The following is a 17,543-nucleotide window of genomic DNA, read 5'->3' on the forward strand; positions in this document are numbered from 1 at the left end:
AAAAAAGGAAATTTATATAGCTTTATTCTAACAGAAAAAAATATTTTCAAAACGAAAAGGCTGAGGAAATACTTACAATATGTTTATTAAAAGAAAACAATAGCTTCTTTGCCAAAATAAAAAAAGTGACACTATAAAATAAAACTGTATTATAAGATATACTAAAGCTTATTACATTGTAAGGTCCCTAAGAACAGTGACCATATTTTATTTAGACTGTTAATCAAAGCCCATAGCAAGCAGATTTTCAAATATATAGTTAATAATAAATGAATCCAAATCATTGTCGTTTCAGAGTAGTCACCAAAGTTATATGGTGCACAAAACTTTAGTTTTCTTTTGGAATTGTCTTCATAATCAATTCAAAAAAACCACATAAAAAAAGGAACATGTATTATTTCACTGTCACACATTTTCTAAATTAAAAAAATCAGCTTAATAATAACCAATTTGACCAATTTTGCTGTAAATGTTTTTAGTTATTCAAAAACAAGTCAATGACTAAACGAATAAATGGCTATTGAGATACTGGCCTTAAGGACATTTCAAAGTCAGCACAAAAAATGTTATGTACAAAACCAGAAATATGAAGTATTTTATATTTTAGTCTTGTACTATGACTATATTATGAAGATATAATAATACTTTAAAAACTTCTAAAAATATTCCCATCTTACTTAGCCAAGGAATTAAAAATAGAAGCAGCTTTATTATTATTTGTAAATTCATACACATTAGCATTCAACACCTATAAGAGTATACAATTAAACAAAAACCATAAATAAATTTTTCTAAAAGAAATTTCATATTCTTACGTTATAAAAATCAAAGCACTCAAAAAAAAATATGGGAATGAAACAAGAAAATAGTTAAGAGTAGTGACAGTAGTGTATTTATAATAGCAGTTAGCAGATAGTGAGCATCATGTGCCAGGTACTATTCTAAGAGCTTTATAACTATTAAACAATCCTCACAATTACCTTATGAAGTATATACTATTTTTAGCACTTTACAGATGAGACTGAGGCACAATAAGGTCAGTTAACTTGCCTATACTCACATAACTATTAAATAGCAATGCCAGAATCTGAAATCCAGCAAATTGCATCAATACTGTTAAGTAACAGAATTTTCATGATTATCAAGCAGCGTATTTGTACAACTGGGCAATTTCAACCATGAAAAAATTTTTAAGATTCATGAGGATAGGAGTTGTAAAGATGAGAATTTGCCTTAGAGATAATAGTACTACTAGCACTAATAAAGAAGGTAGGTTTTTAGCTAATTACACTAAACTTAAAATAAAAAATAAAACTCATGTTTTTATATTCCATACATTTTCATACCAAAGAGGATATATTGTAGTCTTATCTTTAACTCAACCGTTTTTTTAAATCTCTAATTTTTATAACTCTTCCCTTTGGAAAAATAAAGATACAAACTTTAAAAATGCAACAGAGGCAATGAATCTGAAGCAAAGTATGATGATACGATCATGGTAAACTCTAAAAATTATTATTTTTAAAATAGTGTAGAACACAAATAGTATACATTCTTAAATACTAAGGATTATTAACACAGAAAATAATTATTTGACAGAGAATGGGCACAAAATCTGAAAACACAGATATTTTGGATTTTGTTATTTTGAACCTGCTTATTCATTCTGGGGTATGCTACATATTCAGGTTTGTTCAGTAATAACTGACATAAATCATTTAAGATAACAATCATACATGTGAAGGGACAGGTGAAACTGCTGCATTATTCTTTGCTGCTGCTGCTGTATTCTTTGCAATTTTGACACAGTGCATTAAACTACATTCTGCTAATGAAGAACAAACACCACATATCATATAATCCATGACTATCATGTTTTATAATGTAGTGTTAATAAATTATTCTTTATATTTGGTAACATTTCCAGACCTATGGCCATATTAGTATTTTCTATGTGTTTCTCTACCTATATAAATAGGGAAAACTAATTTTTCTTTCCAAAATATGTATGAATAAATTATTGAAATAAAAGCATACCTTAAAATTTAATACAAGAATTTCAGGATGAAAGTAGTATTACTTTGACAAGAAAAATTTTGAAAACTTCCCAGCCACAAAGTATCTTATATTCTATAAAATTTAGTTTTTGAATCCTTAAGACTTCAGAACTCTCTTCCAACATGGCCGAAGACAACTCTCCAAACAAGACCACAGCCATCAGTCACAGACGTGCTGTACCAAATTCACAGATCAACTAAAAATCCTCTTCAAGGCATTTGACCAAAATCCTTATCCAGGTTATGCTACCTACCAAACGAAGACTGGCTTTAAAAGTCAACACTGAAGAGTCTGGAATTCAGATTTGGTTTCAGAATCTAAGAGCTAGGCACCAGTGCCAGAAAAAATCAGAACCCGATGAGGACTTAGAATCAAGCCAAGCCCAGGATCACCCTGAAGAGGATATTCAAAATAGAGAAGACTTCCTCACAATTTACACCTTCATCGAGGCATTTACGGACAACCCTTGATAGCAGAGAGCAACTTGCTAAAGAAATTGGCATTCCAGAGAAATTTGGTTTCAAAATCGTAGATCTGGATTTCATGTCCAGAGGAAAAAGACCTGATGATGAAGACTTAGAACAGAGACAAAACCAGGAACAGGATCTCAGGGATGTGAGAGTTCAAGACTCCACACCAGTCGTGGCCTCGAACTCACCACCCCAAGATCAAGAGTCACATGCTCTACTACATGAGCCAGCCAGGTGCCCCTGAAGTAGGTATTTTAAAAAGTAAAATATTGTGGTCAAACAGGGATTCTTATAGGGAGTGTGGTAATTTTTAATACTCTTAAAATTTCATACCCAATTAATAGTTATATTCCATAAAAATTAAAAGTAAAAAAATCTGTATTAAAAAAAATAAACTTAAGGTTTTAAAAAATTTTGTTAGATGATCAAAAATCAAATTTTATGTTAATTTCTTGGTTTGTGGGTTCCATCACCCTACAGATAGGAAAATTTAAAACTCCAAACACGTATGAAGCCTAGGTTTTCTCAGTGGATATTTCTTTCTCACTTCAAATCAAGCAGAAGCATAGGAACTTCCCTGTCATCTGTTATCTAGAAGGTAGGGTTTGTTTTTTGGGGGTTTTTTGTTTTGTTTTGTTTTTTGCTTGTGAGAGTTTGTGTAGAAGTTTTAAAAACAAAACAAAACAAAACAAAATTTCACGGACCCACACTTTGTAAGCTGCATAAAACAATTGGAAAGTTTTTTTTCTTCTGTGCAGAATACTTCAAATAACCTCAAAATGCTCTGCTTATTAAAGCTTAGGCCTCAGCTCTGAAAGTTTTTTTAAAATAAGTTTAATTATGGAATAATTTTAGATTGGCAGAAAAGTTGAAAAATCAATCAGAATTATATCCCTCGCCCAGTTTCTCCTAATGTTAGCACCTTCAGCATTATACATATGTCAAAAAAGAAACCAACACCAGTATGCTATTAACTAAATGCTAAACTTTATTTGAATTTCACCAACTATTCCACTAATATCCTTTTTTTGAACCAGAATCCAATCCAGGATTCACTGCTTTTAGTTGTATTGTCTTTCTAGCCTCCTCTGTTACCCAGTCTTATACGATCTCTCATGACCTTGGCATTCTGGAAGAGAATTATCAATTATTTTGTAGAATGCCCTTCAACCTGGGTCACTCTTAATGTTTTTCTCACAATTAGACAAAGGCTATATATTTGGGGGAAGGATATTGCAAATTTGAAGTCCTCTTCTCATCACATCATATCAGGAAGTATATAATAATATCATAAAATTTATCACTGGTGATGTTAACCTTCATTATTTGGTTAAGGTAGTGTTTGCCAAGTTTCTCCATTTTAGAGTTACTATTTTTCTCTTTCTACACTCTATCTGCAAATAAACAAGTCAGTCCTGCACACAAAAGAGGTGAGGGTAAACTCCATTTCCTGAAATCTGGAGTATCTACACAAATTATTTAGAATTCTATAATAAACAGTTGTCCATTTCCTTCAATTCACTTTATGTAGCTTGTAAAAACCCTAGGATAGCTGAGTAAATAAACGATTTACTCAATCAGATCCTTTAGGTTATAATCCAATTGTTGAAGTTTTAGTCTTTGGGCACACTTTCAGTTGGCTCCTGTGTCCCCTTGATGTGGTATCATTTTTTTCTTTATTCTGGTAAAAAAATACATATATATAAACACAAAATTCACAGAAATATAGAATGCTTCGTAATCTACTTATCCTTATATAAGGGCCATAAAAATCTTTTCTGTAATGTTACAATTTTAGTACATGTGCTGTTGAGGCAAGGACCCTTTTGTTTTTGAGTAGTTGCTTGGTTTCTTTTTTTCTTTTTTTTTTTTTTTAGTTGCTTGGTTTCTAACACTAAAACACTTCACATTCATTTTGTGTTTTCCCTAACCCAAACCTAGAATCAGCCATTTCTCCACATTACTTTTATGAGAGAGTGGTATTAAAAGCCAGGATCTGGGTGCGGGGTTTTTGTTGTCTTGGTTTCTGCTGGATTTTAATGATAGCTCAATTTATTCTTTCCATTGCTCACCTGATCTAAAAGACATGTATTTCTATAAAATCAATGTATTCATATTCAAATGTTAAAATTCATTATTTCAAACTGATGTTAAACTCATAAATCAGTCTAATTTTCCAAGAGATATATTTAAAATCTTCTACAGCTGGCCTCTAACTGGGAACTTCATACACTTTAAATATTTTAAGGAAATTTTAAATGAAGGTGTTATACTTTTATAGCCTATGCCCATTACAAAACTTGCTCCTTCATCCTATTTAGTACTAATCCTTAATTCTGTTTTTATTAAAATTATACTGTTTTCTGTTTGCTTCTCTTGTGATTCTAAACAGCCTTTTTACCTTACAGAATCTTACTTTATGTGTGATTCTTATAAACATAGTATAACTGGGTTTAATCCAAACAATTGGTCTTTTATTAAATATATTCAACCCGATCACAATTACTGTCACAGCTGACAGACTTGATGGTTTCCTTTCATCCTTCTTTACTGTCTGTTGTATAGATTTCTATTATTTCATCTCAAAGAGTAAAATGTACTGATGCAAAAGTTCCTCTTACTTTATCTCCAACAAAGATAAACATAATTCTATATAAGAATCCAAGGGTTTCATGGACTAGGTTCAACTTAACTGCTGCTGAATAAAGCACTCGGGTATTTTCATTATAAGGTATTTTATAAACAGTTGCTGCTTCATATCTGGTCTCTGCCAGTCATCTTAGCACAAAAGACTGAAAGAATTTGAAGATCTATTACTATTACAGAAATTTCAAATTTTACATTATGTAAGTCAGTTTTAAATAATTACCTCACTTGTTCCTCACAAATCTCCTTTAAAATGGGCAAATATTATCCCCATTTTACAGTAAGGCATGTGTCTAATGGTATTGCTGATTACTCAATTCCATATCTTCTGACGCCTATTCTAGTATTATTCCAACAAGAATGTAAGCTCCAAGAGGCTAGGGATTTCTGTCTGCTCCTAGAATAGTGCCTGGCACATAAAGTCATTGAAATATTTGCTGAATGTATCAATGAATAAATTTCCACTACAGAAATATGCATAAACCAAAACAGTGCAAAAAGTCAGTATAAACCCTCCAAGACTATTGTGAAAAACAGAATAATCTAAGACCTTTATATTAATCTGAGAATATTAGAGTACTTACATTTTATCTGGCATAACACAGGAAAAGTATTTATATAAACCAAGAGGCTGTTTTGTGTATGACTGTATAAAGAGTTATTTAATATACATTCTTCAGCAATTTTATTTTCAAAATCTTATTAGTGGTTTTCCAAAAAATATGTAGTCATGAGTTAACAATTTTAAAGATAAAATGACTCATCGACATCGGAAGAAAATAATGCTTTACTCAAAGATAAAAATAGATACAATGGAAAAATAGTTTTTCTTTCCCAGGAGACAGACAGTAAAATATCTGCACAACCCATTCACCTAAAACATGTAAGAATTGTGAAGTATTTCAGAATTATAAAATATGCCTAAATTTTCTGCTGGCAGGATCATCCTTATATTTCAGACCTTAGTGTTCATTAAGGAAGGGGAATATATGCATTTTTAAAAATACTGCAAGTTGTCCTCTTTAATTTCTCTACAACTTTAAAAAATTATAAATTTAAAATTATATAAGTAAACAAAATTATAGAATGTTCTTTCTTTAACCTTTACCAATTACATAAAGTATTGGTTTAATACAAGGGCTATTAACTTTTTTTTTTTGTGGGGAGGTTCATAAGAGGCTATGAGATTCTCATAAAAGAAAACAGATGTACATGCACAAAAAATTCTACATAACACACTGAGGAGAGAAACTATTCCTACAAACATTTGCTTTAAAACAATTGCAATCATTGCACTATTCAAAGAAATGTGCATTCTTAAAAAATTTGTTTTTGTGTTATTTATGTCATTCGACACTCCTGCTAAAGGACATATGCCTACCAATGTTATTACAAAGGGAACAAATAGTGATCATAAATTCTGTTTTAGGTCAAAATAGGAATATATTGATGTTTAGAGTTTTAACACCATGCTTAAGGTATGCTAATTCCATTTCCCCCTCAACTCTAACTCATAAAGTGTAAAAAGTATTATCAATAAAATATAATAAAAATTTTAATGCTATTAACTGAAAACAACTTTACTACTAAGGCATTAAAATATTCCACTTTTAAAAGGAAAGCAGTCACGTCAGCATAAATACATAACCATACTAAGAACTGTGGTAAAACATTACCCACATAAGTCAAATAGCATGTTCTGCCATTAATGTTTCCATTTATTAAAATAATCAATAAGCTTTAATGATGAACTCTAATTCAATGGATATTTTTCAAAGCACAAAAATAATCTGACATTGTACTGTTATATCCATGCTCTAATGTCATCAATATTAAGCTTACCTTTCCTTTTGGTCCAGACTGCTTAAAACATGAAAAAGAAAAAAAATGTAAGAGGCAAGACCTCATTTTTGATATACCATTGTAGTTTTAGTACTGCAGTCAATAAGGCAAACTCTAATGTGATTAATTTATTTTAAACACATTATATATATGTTATATACTAAGTTTAGAATCTTGTCAGATATGTAAACTGTTTTTTCAATTTTTGTTAATACAGAAAATTTATATCTAAACATATTTAAGAAAAAAGGATGTACAAAGAGATGAAAGATTCTTGAAAAGAGCTTTATTTGACCATCAACCATTTGAAGATATGTTATTTTAAAGTATTTATGTAAATAGTCTTCAAAGAACAATTTCCTGAAAGTTATAAAATTTTTAGTGGTTCCAATTCTGTTACCAGGTGTGATAATTAGCTTCTGAGTAAGAAAAAAAAAATTTTTTAAGGTTGAAACTTGCATTAAAGCCATAAATTAAATACAGCAGTATATAGTTTTGGATACAAGGCAAGGCCTGAGATTTAAAATCCTAGCCTTTAATAAAAAATCCAATGTATAGCAGGTCCATCCTTCTCCACAGTTTATGGAAAATTTAAAAAGCTATCAGTATCAATTACTCAAGAGTAAAATTATGAAAACTTTTAATCTAGAATAAGATTCATATCTTAGAATTATTCTTCATCATTATAAAATGATCAAAATATTCAGAACTAATTGTAAGCAAACACTGTTTACAAATTCCCTGAGTGCTTATATTATTCTCATATTTCTATAGCATGGAACAAACAAGTAAAATATCAATCCTGGCAAATTTAAATAAAAAATGTTATGTGGTTTTGCATAAACAACACTGAAAAGAAACTCTTATTTTAAGTTTTCAATAGTAAAAAAAAAAAAGAAAAAGAAAAAAAAGAATTATAAGCTTACATGAAACCACAGTAGAAATTTTACCTTACCATAAAAAAAACAAAAAACAAAACAGGATAATCTGTATAAAATAAATTTATGTTGGATAAATGACAAAACAGTGAGGGAATACTACCATACCCCTATTAAAATAAATAAAACGAATATATAGTTTAAGTATAGTCCAACTTATCTATTTATTTCTACTGGACCTCTATTTCCAGAAAAAAAAAAAAGAAAACCAAAAGTTAGATATTAATACCTAATACAGCCATCTAGCTTTACACTGTTGTGCCCAAGAAGTGAGAAGAGTTTAGTAGTCTCTTGTTTTTGTTTTTTTAAACTCACCTGTATAGAGTAAAGGAAAGAGGTAGAAGACAGAGTAGCAGTAGAAGAAACAGGTTTGGTTCTTTCCAATAAACCAAGGGAGTTAAGGAAGAAAACAAAAAACACAAAACAAAATATATATATGCCCATGCTTATTTTTCTTATCCTTGAAGAAAATACATTTATTATGATATAGTATCTAATTTGTAAGTCACTGTGCTTCCACAAGATTCCTTAGTATGTGTTTATTATCAAGTCCTGACCTAGAGGAGCATACATATTAAAAAAATAATAATAATAAAAAAAGCTTTTGAAAAATGGAGAGGGAAGCCATTATTAGTAATGTAGGACTTTTTAAAATGTCAACTTACATTCTTGTTGGACTATTTCATTCTTGTACTAGTGCTGTACTAGCGTTCTTAAATGTTTTAAAAAAGGAAGGAAAAAAGAGAGATTGATTGATTCTGGTATCCATGACCTGATTTAAGACTTCAAAAATTCTTTCAAGGTGTGCTTTTCATTAATAATTAAATCTTGCTTATTCCAGGAGCCCATTTTCCCATTTATGGATTATATATGCTTTTGTAGACATTCATTTTCCCCTACGGTCCTTACAAGTCTTTTCACCTATCCTTAATAAAAAACAAAAACAAAAAAAAGTGAAAACGTAAATAAAACATAAACCAGTAAATATGCTCTTTTAGCAAGTCTCACTGAAGTTAGGGATGGAGATAGTATAGTGATATATAGATTTTTAAATTTCTGCATTTCATTTTTCTATAATAAGACTACCCCCCACCTTTACTACTAGTACATAAGCAACCTATCTTCTAAATATGATTTATACTAACATTTGTAGTAGCACTAAGAAAATAGATTGAAATGTAATGTTCTCCCAAATAGAAGCTAATCAGATATATTAATCTCCATTTATTCCCTTCAGATTAAAAGTGTCATGTATTTGTTTTCATAGCTTACTAAAGAACTACAAATTATTCAAAATGCAGGAGTTACTTTTTAAAGACAAATTATATCTCCCGCTCCAAGAGGACTGTATGAATTACCAATTTGTGGCATTTCCTTTCATTTCAAATTAAGAGTTGAGCTGTAAAAGCCAGTAAAAACCAGGGTGGTCACCTCACCTGAAGTCTGACAACTGCGCCAACACTATACTAATTAAAACTAAAGGTTTAAACAAATGAAAAACAACAACAACAACAACAACAACAAAGGTTTGGTAGTAACCATCTTAGGTGAAGGCTTTCTTCATGCCTTTGAAGATGTGAGTCCTACCACATGGAGGGTTCTCTTCTAGCTACTACACTCCAAAGCTTCTTTAATACATGCTTTGTGAATTCTTCACAGCTCCCGTCTCTGTAAATAGCACTATGCAAACTGTGTCTACTACACTGTGCTTACCATGTAATTATTTTTTTTTACTTGTCTTTCTATCCTCTACCCTAGTCAAAATTGAGCATGAAAGGAGGGATTTTGTCAAAGTCACCTTTAACTACTCTATACCTCATCTATGTGTGGCACGTAGCATAAAATCACTCAATAATTCTGAATGAAGAAAATGAGAAAAACTCTCAATGAATTGTCTTTGAATGTCAAAATCTTCTTAATGACATTAACATAGTAGGAATAAGAAATGTTTATTCTATAAATAAGGGACAAGGATAAATAGCATCTGTCCTGACATGATTTTTCAGTTTTCCTTACTGCCCCTAGTTGTTCTTGTCAAGGATTTTCACTCAGGATGTCTCTCTAAATAAAAACTAATTCAGCTTGGTTTTTTGGGTTTTTTTTTTTTTTTGAAGAAATAATATTTTACTACTAAATGCCATTTCCTCTTCACAGAATCTAATCTTTTATGCAGACAGCAATAATATATATGTGAGGTATAATAGGTGTCAAGACCTAGAATAAAACAAAGCACAAACCAATTTCCAGACTGAAATCAGTTTTTTAACATTACCAAAGATGAGAGCAGGGATGGAAAGAATAGGTTGCACTGCAAATAATTCCAAACTAATAAATAAGTTCAAAAGCAGTAATAATTTTGGTTGTAGAATATATCATGTGATTATAAAATATGAATGAGTATTTCAACAAGGACCACATTTTCAGAATATCAAAAAGACAAATCTTTGTCAGCAGTGGATTCTATCAACATGATCAGTGTGTGAAAATACTGTGTCTTCTCTTTTTGCCTTCCCATTAATTACTCTCCTTTTATTACTTAGTTTCATGTTTGTTCCATTTGTTTGGCCAGAGAGCTTGATTTATATACTTTACAGTAAGAGAAGCCAATTTTTTGGTATTTTTTGGTATGTGCAGTAAGTTCTCTTTTTAGTTGCATTTTTCAAATATTATGATCTTATGTTTATCTATGATAAAATAATATATTTATGCAAAAGAAAGATCTTATTCTAAAGTATGAGAAAGATTTAAGGTTTTTAAGTTAAAAATCTATGCTATAGCAAATCTATGTACATAGTAAATATAGCAAGGGTTTCTAAGAGTCACATTTTCTGAATGAGCAACAATCTAGATTGACAATTTTAAAAAATGAAGAATAGCATCTAGCATATATACCAAATCTTTAAACTTTACTACTTATAAAAACACTTTACACAACTATTCATACCGCAAAATTATTTTATTGTTGGAGCCTAAGAATTTCTTAATCAATTAAAATTGACTCAGAACTGAAATTCAACTAAAATTTTGTAACATCATATTTCAAACACTAAGCTTTCCCCACTGTTACTTTCATTATTTCAAGGTTCAAGTATTACTTTGAAGATCAATGAGAACATCCAAACCTACTGAAACACAAAATTTTCTCAGTTAAAACTAATAATGTGATTTATTTTATTACTATGAAATCCAATAAATCTTAAAAAGTAAGTAGCACAGTAGAAAGTACTGTAGTTTTTACTCATCAGAGCTAAACTACCAGCAGAAGATTTCTTGTCAACGTTGTAAAATCAGATTAATTTAACTGGAATATAATGCAATAGGAAGGCTTTTATTTTTCTATTTACAGAATGTGATTTATTCAAAAGCAGATATAAAATAATAAAAATCTAGGACATGAATTACTTCAGAGACAGGAATATCTCATTACAGACAAGAGAAACGCAATAAAGTCCCATAAAGTAAAAAAAAAAAAAAAAAAAAAAAAAGGTTAAAGAAAAGAAAAAAACAGTGCAAAACTATTAAAGAGGATGGTATATATTACTAAACAAAGGCAATTTGAATCCTTACCTTTGGGCTGCTGTTTTTACTAGTGATATCTGTGCATTAGCATGATGAAAACGTCTACCATGAACTACAGTTCCAGAACATATTGATGCATTTTGTGCATTTTCACTGCAGATGCAAGAGACAAAAAGTAATCTGAACAGAGGAGAATTACATACATATATGCAAAATAAATCTGTACATATATACACATAAAAATCTTCAGACTAAAAACTATATATCAACTCAATTGACCATGTTAAATTGTCCATTAGGAATTTTCCACTTTTCTGAATTTGTCTCTGGAATGTTTCCAATATAATTCATGAAAGAAGATACAGAGTAAAAGAACACTAGAATAGAAATTAGGAATCCGGGGCAACCCTGGCAGCTCAGCGGTTTTGTGCCGTCTTCAGCCCAGGGAGTGATCCTGGAGACCAGGGATCGAGTCCCACATCAGGCTCCCTGCATGGAGCTTGCTTCTCCCTCTGCCTGTGTCTCTGCCTCTCTCTCTCTCTCTCTCTCTCTCTCTCCCCCTCTCTGTGTTTCTCATGAGTAAATAAATTAAAATCTTTAAAAAAAAAAAAAAAGAAAGGAAGAAATCAGGAATCCTAAATGAATGTTTTGCACTATAAAATACCTTATAAATTAATTCTGGCATTTTCTTCTTCTCTATTAGGGACTATCCATATAAAAAGCTTTTAAACCATAATATTACAAAATTTTCTTAAATGCCAAAATAAAAATCAAATGTACGAATTATAAAAAAAAGTGGAGTCTCTAATTCTACTTCTTCAAAGTTGACATTTTTAAAAAATGAAGAACAGCATATGACTTCAAAGTTACTTAGCCTTTATGTACCCCAGTTTTCTATCTATATATTGACAAAATTAAAATGAAACAGTGATTTTCAACCCTATTTTTGGGAGACGTAAAGCCCAATCATACCAGTAAAAGTAGTTCCCTATGACTACCACTAAGGAAAGGTGGGATGTATCTAGAAGAGAAGAATAAGAATAAGAATAAGAAATCTTAAAAAAAAAAAAAAAAAGTCTCTTATGAGACAATTCTGATTATGTATCCTCTAAAGGAGACAGAACCAGTCTACCTCCAGTGCCTTCTACTCCTAATACTATGACCAAGATTTTACTAACTATATGAGAGCAAGCTTATCTTATGAAATCCTATTCTATTGAAACTTTTCTTGAAATATTTTTATTCAGAACCAAGAAATCACTGCAATCAACCTTAATCCCAAGATTCAAAGCAAAAAATCCACACCCTGAAGCAATTCTACCTCTTGGCTAATAAAGTGAAAAGAAAAGGTATAGGTTGGGTCAACTGCCCAATTAACTACAAAAGTAGTTAATTTTTTATGTCAAACCCTTTCTTTTCTATAGAAATGTGTAGTGAAGTGCCTATACCTCAATTTCTTATTGTTGCTCAACATGTTAAGCCCAATGGGGTTGCCTTTCAAAGGTTTTAAATTTTCAGCCTTGTTTCGTCTTGCACATGTCTTCCAGGGATCACCAGAACTGGTAGAAACAATTTCAGACTGACGATTTAACTGTAAAAAGATCCATAAACATTGAAGACTCAATAAACACCATAATACGATTATTTGAAAACCTATTTTTTTAAAAAGCTGTAACAATTGTACCAGCCATTGGAGATGGGAGAGAGGGATGACACTGGCATGAATTTAAGGAAAATTCAACTGCAATACTTTTTTTTCCTAAGGATAACACAAATATGTAGGAATATTCATTGCACCAGACATTCAATAAAAGCTTTCAGACTCATTGAGACAAAAGTCTTCAGTTCTTAGTGATAATTTACCCAAAACGACACTTTAAAAATCATTATTTTCGAAGCTTTATTTTGAAGCAATAGTCAAATATTTTATTTTATTTTTCATTCATTTATAAAATATAGTCTCAAGAAGACAGGAACATGGCTTCCCTCCCCCCAAATGATCTCTACAGAAACCTAACAGTTCCCCTAAAAAAAAACTCCCACAAAAAAGATCTCCTGAGTACAGAGTTCATTGTGCCAACACCATTCTTGTTTTAAGCATATCAACATTATAAAATTCCAAAAAAAGACCTATTTTGATACAGTGCTTATCACTTTCTCCTCCTTGAGACATTTCTTTACTTCCTAATCTTTTACAGCCATGGGCTTCAGACTCCTCCACTTCTGGTAATGGCAGATTAGGTAATGAAGATCAATTTCCTTCTACTATCTGAAAACTAGGAAAAAAGCTAGACAAAAGACACATTAAAAATATATGTGTTTGAGACATCTGAGGGCTCTGAAAGCAATGAAGAATTAGGAATTAAGATTAGGAACAAGGAACTCAGGGATCTGAGCTCAGATTTATATTTTCCCCTGAGGCACCTATTGATTCCAGAAGATGTAGTTGAGAGGCTAAGCTGAACTTTCAACAGAGAGCTAGAAAGACAAAAAGTAGAGATGAAGATCCACCATATATGAAGGGCTTTGTAAGCCCCTCAAAATTTGAATCAGAATTATATCCTATGAATAACAGCCTTCATATAGATTGAAATACAGCTTCTAATCAACTCGACCCTCAGTTCAATTAAGGCAGTTCTCAAATTTTTAGTATAAATCAGAATTACCTCAATGATTTGTTAAATTGTTGTGTCAAATCTTTACAGTTTATTCTTATTAGGTCTGGGATGGGCCTAATAATGTGCATTTCTAGTGAGTATCAGTGATGCTGATATTGCCAATCAGAGACCATACTTGGAAAACCACTGAATTAAGGTGATTGATCTGAGACTGAGATTATTAATGCTCCTAGTACTAGACAGAAGTAAATAATATCCACTCCAGAAATAAGTAATTTTCTAGGCCTCAAATTATCCCTTTGACTTTTCATATGCAATAGTTACCATTAATAGCAAACTCAAAGAAATTAGGCAATGTGATCAAAACCAAGAGAAACAACTGATAACAGGAAAAAAAAAACCATTGGGGATAAAGATACTGGAATTATCACTCTCTTTGATTTATAAACAAAGTACAATCATTTTTGCATTGGGGACCCTTTTTCACAGGAAATAACAGCGTTACCATGGAAAGATAACAATTTCAGAATCTACAGACTTGTCTTTCTAGCCAGGTAACTTTCCTTGTAATCATGGGATTATTTCATGCATTAACCAAAATATACACAAATTGCTGAGCCCTGGAATGAGCAGATAGGTCAGAATTCAGTAACCAATAGTTCTCACTCAATTAGAAATACATGTATCTTCTCTTAGAAAGCTCATAAATTGGGGCACCTGGGTGGCTCAGTTGGTTAAGCACTGGACTCTAGATTTTGGCTCATGTCATGATCTCATGGGTTGTGAGACTGAGCCCCATATCAGGCTCCATGCTCAGCAGGGAGTCTGCTTGAGAGTTCCTCCCTCTACCCCTCCCCCCCATTATATTAAGAAAAAAGAAGCTCCATAAATCCATAAATTACTTTATCATAAACTGGTTATTAAGATGCATTTAGCTGAGAAAACTTAGGCCTATCCAGTTATTGTGACCTAGGACCACTCCCATGTTATTTTGAAAAAAAAAAAAATGCCCTAAATCAATGAATGGTTGTCAAAGTGTGGTTCGCTAGACCAACACAACCAGCATCCTTTTGGAACACTTTAAAATGCAAATTAGCAAGCCCCTCTCCAGATCTAAATTAGAAACTTTCAAAATGGGTTTCAGCAATCTTTTTATTGAACCTTCCAGGTGATTCTGATGTACACTAACATGGAAAAGCCACTGTTTCAGATAACTTTGATTCCTGTTAAGAATCTCAGAAGTAGGGATCCCTGGGTGGTGCAGCGGTTTGGCGCCTGCCTTTGGCCCAGGGCGCGATCCTGGAGACCCGGGATCGAATCCCACGTCGGGCTCCCGGTGCATGGAGCCTGCTTCTCCCTCTGCCTGTGTCTCTGCCTCTCTCTGTGACTATCATAAATAAATAAAAAAATTAAAAAAAAAAAAAAAAAAGAATCTCAGAAGTATGGAAAATTGGTCAGTATCACTCATCACCAGGGAAATGTAAATCAAAACCACAATGAGATACCACCTCACACCTGTCAGAATGACTAAAATTAACTTAGGAAACAACAGCTGTTGGCAAGGATGCAGAGAAAGGAGAACCCTTTTTGCACTATTGTTGGGAATGAAAACTGGTGCAAAAAGAAAAAAGAAAAGAAAAGAAAAGAAAAGAAAAGAAAAGAAAAGAAAAGAAAAGAAAAGAAAACTGGTGCAGCACTCTGGAGAACCTTCTGGAGGTTCCTGAAAAAGTTAAAAATAAGGGCACTTGGGTGGCTCAGTCAGTTTAAGCGTCTGCCTTTGGCTCAGGTCATGATCCCGGGGTCCTGGGATCAAGCCCCACATCAGGCTCCCTTCTCAGTGGGGAATCTGCTTCTCCCTCTACCCTTAACCCCACTCGTATGCTCACTCTTTCTCTCTCAAATAAAAATAAAATCTTTTTGAAAAAAAAAGTTAAAAATAGAACTACCCTACAACCCAGCAATTGCACTACTACCCAAAGGATACAAAAATGCTGATTTGAAGGGGCACATGCACCCCCCCAATGTTTACAGCAATACTGTCAACAATAGCCAAATTACGGAAAGGGCCCAAATGTCCATAGACAGATGAATGGTTAAGATGTGGTGTATATATATATATATAAAATGGAATAGAGCCATGAAAAAGAATGAACCCTTGCCATTTGCAACAGTGTGGATGGAACTAGAATATATTACACTTAGTGAAATAAGTCAGAGAAAGACAAATACTGTATGATTTCACTAACAGGTGGATTTTAAGAAATAAAACAGATAAACATAGGGGAAGGGAAAGAAAATAAGATAAAAACAGAGAGAGAGGTAAACCATAAGAGACTAGTAACTACAGAGAACAAACTGAGGGTTGCTGGAAGGGAAGAGAATGGGGGAGGATGTACTAAGTGGGTGATGGGCATTAAGGAGGGCATTTGTTGGGATGAGCACTGGGTGTTACAGGTAAGCAATAAATCACTAAATTCTACTCCTGAAACCAATACTATGCTATATGTTAACAAATGTGAATTTAAATAAGAATTAAAATATAAAATAAATAAAAAATTAAGATCAATAAAGTAATGCATGGCAAATGGCAAACAACTGCCACACTTGAACTTCTTATTCAGAGAGCTTAATAAAGAAGGCATTCTGGCTAACATAACAGAAAGTGTATTTGATGATGTTCTCAAAATGAAATACAATAGTAAATTTTATATAACACTTTTTGTTACTCAGAGTGTTGTAAAGTAAATAGCACAGCATCAAAATACAAGTGAATGAAAGTATTTCACCAATAGTCCAATCATTTTGATCAAATTTCATAGCCTTTTGATGCCATGATACAACTACAAAATTTAGACTATTTCAAAGGCTGCATGTGGGGAAACCTGGGTGGCTCAGTGAATGAGCATCTGCCTTGGACCCAGGGCATGATCCCAGGATCTGATATCAAGCCCCACATCAGGCTCCCTGTGTTAAATGATTAGACACTTAAAATGATTAGACATTAAAGACATTTAAATTCTTAAAAACAAAATGGATATTGAAACAAAAAAGAATTAGACACTATGGAAAAAACAAAATTTTCAAAGAGAACCAATAGAAGTTCTACAAATGATAAATGTCTTTTTTTTTCCCCTTAAGGGGCACCTGGGTCACTCAGTTAAGCGTTTGACTCTTGATCTCCACTCAGGTCTTAATCCCAGGATCATGAGTTAAAGCCCCAGGATGGACTCCATGCTGGGTATGGAGCCTACTTTAAAAAAATAACTAAATAATTAAAACATTTTTTAAAAGAAAAAAGATGAACCCAACAAAAATAATAAGTAGCAGATTAGACAAAGCTAAAGACAAAATTTAGTGAATTAAAAGACAGTGAAGGAAATTACCTAGATACGGTATAGGGATGATTTTGTTCTTTGCCATTTATCTTTTATCCTTTTTTATATAAACTACAG

At 32.1% G+C, this 17,543-nt stretch overlaps 1 protein-coding gene, 1 non-coding gene and 1 pseudogene across 9 annotated transcripts in view; 1 reads left to right on the plus strand and 2 right to left on the minus strand.

The window, feature by feature from the left end:
• The window catches only part of SENP6 (SUMO specific peptidase 6), a 120,623-nt gene that overhangs the window by 69,863 nt on the left and 33,217 nt on the right, over positions 1-17,543 (minus strand). For 3 of the 8 annotated variants that reach the window (XM_041736635.1, XM_041736340.1, XM_041736089.1), the window contains exons 4-6: positions 12,922-13,064; positions 11,522-11,626; positions 7,017-7,037 (exon numbers count right to left, since the gene is read on the minus strand). In XM_041736635.1, coding sequence (XP_041592569.1) covers positions 7,017-7,037; positions 11,522-11,626; positions 12,922-13,064 — 269 coding nt within the window. Of the gene's footprint in view, positions 1-7,016; positions 7,038-8,619; positions 8,829-11,521; positions 11,627-12,921; positions 13,067-17,543 lie in introns of those variants that run through there. The other 5 variants (XM_041736405.1, XM_041736260.1, XM_041736176.1 and 2 more) reach the window with 4 other exon arrangements.
• Positions 6-3,758, plus strand: LOC121480278 (annotated as a pseudogene).
• Positions 4,248-4,350, minus strand: LOC121475183. Its single transcript, XR_005983654.1, has one exon. It is a non-coding gene; the product is annotated as a U6 spliceosomal RNA (small nuclear RNA).

Source organism: Vulpes lagopus, chromosome 1 (assembly GCF_018345385.1).
Source record: "Vulpes lagopus strain Blue_001 chromosome 1, ASM1834538v1, whole genome shotgun sequence".
Lineage (NCBI taxonomy): Eukaryota > Metazoa > Chordata > Mammalia > Carnivora > Canidae > Vulpes > Vulpes lagopus.